A 5,586-nucleotide genomic window follows, 5' to 3' on the forward strand; every position below is an offset into this window, starting at 1 on the left:
ATTTTTAATTTAATGAGATGTTATAACCCGTTTAAGAACTATCTGGTTTTGGTAATACCCATACCCATGAATTTGGGTTAAATCAATGAGAGGCATCCATTTAAAAATCAAGCAATCTGGTGGCTTTCATAAAAGGGGGAGCAATCACATCGCGACACGTAGGATTTTTGGGTTTCCGTTTATATATATTATAGATATAACAAAACATTTAAAAGTTGTTTGACATCCTCTCAAGCCATCATATTGCTTTATTTGTAAATAGAAGTTTCTTATACATTTAGTCTGAATTAACAGGTGTGGGTCTCATCAAATTCAAATAGCCTTTAAATGGGTTAAAACATTTCATTATATTAAAACTAATCTCACCAAATTGTTGATATAAAAATTTAATAAAATATGGATACATTAAAAATTAATATACAACTTTTTGAAAAAAAGATATTATTTATAATTAAAAAACAATTTTGTAGTAAAAAAAATAAGTAGATCAGGGTTTCACCAAACTCAGAGAGTTTTTAAACAAGCTATAAGATCTCATTTATTCATGAAAATTTTTAGTTATCAAACCCGTTAAATAAAATTCTATAAAAACATTTTAAAATTTAATAAGAAAATAAACCGTTTCAATAAGTTAAGCATATATCATCATCATCATCACATCAACACTTTCTGTTACCGAACATTCAAGGTCTCTTTACTCACCGACACCGGATCAATATTGCGTCAAACCACCGGCATCTTTACTCACACGCACTACTTTCAAACAAGATCCATCGATCAACCAATTCACCCCTTTGTATTGTAAGGTAAACCATTAAACCCTAGATGATCAATTAACCCCCAAAATGGGTAAACCCTTACTCTACGAAATCATCGAAAAGCCCGCAACTACTTCCATTATAGGATTATGCACCTTAATCTGGTTCTACATCCAGAAGAAAAACATCGGATACTCCCATGTCGGATTAAGCTACGAAACCGCCGTCGATGGCCACCATTGGCGTCTCATTACCTCCGCCTTCTCCCACATTAGTGTCCTCCATCTTGTCTTCAACATGAGCGCCTTATGGAGCCTCGGATCCCTCGAACAATTACCCGCTTTGGGAACCGCTTATTACCTTCATTACTCACTAGTTTTGATTATATTATCCGGGTTGTTGGTTTTAGGAAGTTATCATGTTTTGATCAATCGGTTTAAGCTCGAGTATTTTCGACGGGTTACCGCGGTTGGGTACTCGTGTGTTGTGTTCGGATGGATGACGGTTTTGTCCATCAAGCAGCCGTCGTCGAAGCTGAACCTTTTCGGGTTCCTGTCGCTTCCGATTAGTTTTGCACCGTTTGAGTCGCTTATTTTTACTTCAATTATTGTCCCGCAAGCGAGTTTCTTGGGGCACTTGTCGGGGATTATTGTGGGGTACGCGATTTCGTGGGGGTTGATACATGGGATGAATAATTATTGGGCGGTTTGTATGGTGGGATGGACTGCGGTTCTGTTTGTGATCAGTTTGAAGCAGTCGGGTGCGTGTGATTTCGGGTTTATTAAGATTGAATCGGTGACGGATCCTACGTTGCCGGGGACTGGTCGGATGGTGCAATCAAGCAGCCGTCGTCGAAGCTGAACCTTTTCGGGTTCCTGTCGCTTCCGATTAGTTTTGCACCGTTTGAGTCGCTTATTTTTACTTCAATTATTGTCCCGCAAGCGAGTTTCTTGGGGCACTTGTCGGGGATTATTGTGGGGTACGCGATTTCGTGGGGGTTGATACATGGGATGAATAATTATTGGGCGGTTTGTATGGTGGGATGGACTGCGGTTCTGTTTGTGATCAGTTTGAAGCAGTCGGGTGCGTGTGATTTCGGGTTTATTAAGATTGAATCGGTGACGGATCCTACGTTGCCGGGGACTGGTCGGATGGTGCAAATGGGCTCGCTTTTGGATGCTCATGATGAACTTGTATAGCAGGCATGTGATTCTTTAAAATTGGCTTTTGTATTTGGATTTATGATTATATCATGTGGTTAAACAGATAGTGTTGTTTGTGGTGAATGGTGATACGGAATTATGCAGTGTTTATATGTTATGGTTTGTGTGTTGAATATTTATGTTGGGGTTTGTTTCATTTCATCTATAGCCCGGGCTTGTAGGAATGCCTGATCTTATTATGCGTATACCTGGCAAAACGGGTGGGTCAGGTTAGGCTAGCTAACGGGTCAAAACGGTAGACATGCTAATTGGAAAAGAGAAATTTAAGAGTTGCATCATAGAAGTTTAAGTTTGATGTGGATGCTTTAACAAATTAAGGTTTTTACAACCAAAACTATTGGTGATCATGAGTTGGTTTGTTACAAACAATGTAGTTATTTCAGTTACCAGGAAAGGTAGTTTAGGAAAGGAGATGGTTTAAAACATATGTAAGCAATTAGATTTCTGTTCTTTACCAGTAACCCTCTTGGCGGATAGATCTGATTCCTGAAAGACACAAGACTCGCAGAGAAAGTGAAGCACTAAAATTTATATCATTAGTTCTTCCTTTTGTTGTGGTTTTTTATGGGTCGCTTTGTTATTGTTTTGATTTGTTATTGTTTTGATGTATCGTCCTATCTAGTTTCTTGCCAGTAATATTTTTATAATATAGCTGCCATTCTAAAAACATTTTTATTCATGCATACTTACTAAATAATTCATATGCACACATGTTCATACATGTATGTAAATAACCTACTGCAAATGACATTTTATGTTTTTTATTCCTGCATACATTTTTTTAGCTATTTATGGTACTATTTAGTGCCCAATTACCGAACCCGACCTGAAGTCAAAAGAAACCTATTAAACAAGGCCCGACTAACTTGAACCCGATTAAACATAAAACCTGAACCCGAAGCATGTAATAGTTACCGTGTTTGGTTGGAATTTCCTCTCGACCAAAACCGAGCCGCTCTAACTCGATTATCAAAACCCGCAATCTGATTAACCCGTCATTTATTGGGTCGGTGTTCGGATAGATTTTCACCACACAAAACTCGAACAACCCCGGAAACCAAGAAAAAAAAGAACGATTGACACCCCCTAGCTAGTTACCTTGTGCTTTCGATAGAAACTCAACTGCACTGAATTGTCAACAAAATTCTTGGGCATGCCAATAATGGGAATCAAAGGCATCAGCCCACCCTAAGAGGAGAGGGAGTCCTCACTTTCTTCACTTTTTTCCGCATGTCGTATCAGATTTTTTCTTGTTTCCCCCTTTTTTTTCTTCCCATTTTTTTCCAAACATTATATATCATCTTACTTTCTCTCATGAAGGGTCCATCTCACACAAAGTTCATCAGAGTGAAACCTTTGGAGCAGTCTTCGATTTCGGTGTAAAATCAGTCGTGTTTCAAAATCCATCAGAGAGAAACCTTGAAGTAGTCCCCATTTTGGTACAAATCAGCCGGGAGAAAACCGCATCACTACTTTTTCCATTTCTCAGTGGCACCCTTGATAAGTTTGTAAATGGAGATAGTCTCACTGTGGCACATCAGTTTATACCACTGAGTTACTTAGTTATCATTATCATATAACTTTATTATTGTGGGAGGATTGGTATAGGTTCGACGTGTAACTAGGTTGGGCGTGAATAAACGTTTTCGGGTGTATGGTTTGTTTCGGGGGTGGTTGTGTCTAGCTTCTTGCTAGGCCTAGGCCTAGTTGTTTTTTGTATCGTTTGTTTTTATTAATGGTTATCTTCGTTTGTCTTTTCAAAAAAAAAAATGGTCATATAAGCTTGTCTTTTCCTATTCTTAAATTAGCCCTACATGTATAAACATTCGGCTTATGAATGTAATGTTGCAATCTACTTAGACCATCACTATTGTGAAGGTGTTTCAAAGTCAAAACGTCGCCCCCCCCCCCCCCCCCCCCCGGTGCTGTTTTTGGTCACATTTTGGGGATGAACTTTGTGGATACAATGTGTTAAACCGGCGTTTTGTGAGAGAGGGGGAATAGTTAATGATTGCAGGAGAGTTGTGAGCATTTTACCACTACATTTGTTTTTTGCAAAATTTTAAAATATTAATCGGGCGCCACATAAAGTAAAACGCCTGAGGTGGTGAATTTTGACTACAAATACGACTACATCATTATTTATGTTAAGGAATGAGCCTTAACTCGCTACACTTAGTTACCAATTAAATATCTTTTCTCAATGACAACTTAATTGCATAATGTGCTTGACTAATTATATTTAAAAATCGCTAATCTTGAATTTTTTTTTGTTCCAATTTACAAAATCTTAAAGGTACTCGGGGGACAACCTGAAAAACCCAATTTACCTAAATCATCTAGCCAATTAAATAGAGAGACAACTCAAAACTACCCAAATGAACTCAAATTGGTAGGGATGCTGTTCCGTATATACCCATGCTACCGGAATGCATACTCTCATACACATACAACCATTCATTTTTAAAATCGCATCCACGTAGTAGATCGAAACTGAAATTAGAAAGCAAATCAAGGGATCGGTGCAGTGTTGCCAAAAACTCGATCAAAGTACCCAAGGGGTCGGTGCAGTGTTGCCGAGAACCCGATAAACTAATTTGTTTTATGTAATTTGACAGCTTTTTATTATATAGATGATGTTATATATATCGTTAACAGGAGAAGTATAGTTTGAAAACCCACTTGAGTTGAGAAAACCTGTGAAAACTCTATGTAACATCGTTTTTTTTTTCTGTTATATGTAATATATGTTGTTACATTTAATACAAAACATTGAAAACATAAAAAAATGTTTTGCTATTTTTTTACATTTTTTTAGTAATTTTATATATGTTTTTAGGAAAGAGAAAATGTAAATAAACTTTTATATTTTTTATTAACTTTAATTGTGTACCACAAGATTTAATCTTTAATTAAAAACATGTTGTTGAAAATAAGTTTCTAAAATTTTCACAACTCAAGTAAGCTTTTATTATAAGCTAACCCATCGATAACATATATAAAGATGTGGATCTCAAAGTGATGTGCGCATGCATGCTGACTGACAACTCGTGGCATAATATATATGTATCAACAAAAGCTGATAAAGCGGTGAACACCGAGTGACCTCCATCATCCACACCACCTTCTTCCCTGCGATTACACATTATACCCCTCTTTCTCTGCCTTTGATACACACACACACACATATATATATATATATGCATACACAATCTCCTTCTGCAATATCACAACATACACATATCACTTGAGTCGACAATATGGCAACCAAGAGCTTCTTCACTCTTCTTTTCACGCTGCTTATCCTCTTGGCATCTCGTTAGTATCTTATAACCCTTAATTAATTAATATATCTCATGAGTACTGTTTGGAGTTAATTAGCATACGCTTTTAAGTTACATTAAGTTGTGATGCATGCAGAGTCTAGAGTTCCGGTTGCAGAAGCACGCATGTGTCAGTCGCAGAGTCATAAGTTTCATGGAACATGTTTCAGTAGCCATAACTGTGCTTACGTCTGCCGTAACGAGGGGTTCTCAGGAGGACGATGCAGGGGCTTCCGCCGCCGCTGTTTCTGCACCAGGCTTTGTTAATTAGCTAGCTGTGGT

The 5,586-nt window shown here is 37.6% G+C and overlaps 1 protein-coding gene across 1 annotated transcript; it reads left to right on the forward strand.

Moving 5' to 3' along the window:
- The first annotated feature begins 845 nt into the window (after positions 1 to 845).
- LOC143535971 (RHOMBOID-like protein 13) lies at positions 846 to 2,071 on the forward strand. Its single transcript, XM_077030074.1, has 2 exons — positions 846 to 1,440; positions 1,764 to 2,071. The coding sequence occupies exons 1-2, from the start codon at positions 846 to 848 to the stop codon at positions 1,955 to 1,957; spliced, it is 789 nt and encodes a 262-aa protein (XP_076886189.1). The 3' UTR covers positions 1,958 to 2,071.
- Positions 2,072 to 5,586: the final 3,515 nt, after the last annotated feature.

This window comes from Bidens hawaiensis, unplaced genomic scaffold (assembly GCF_021521415.1).
Source record: "Bidens hawaiensis isolate Kalapana, Puna unplaced genomic scaffold, B.hawaiensis_p1.1 tig00010730_1, whole genome shotgun sequence".
Classification (NCBI taxonomy): Eukaryota; Viridiplantae; Streptophyta; class Magnoliopsida; order Asterales; family Asteraceae; genus Bidens; species Bidens hawaiensis.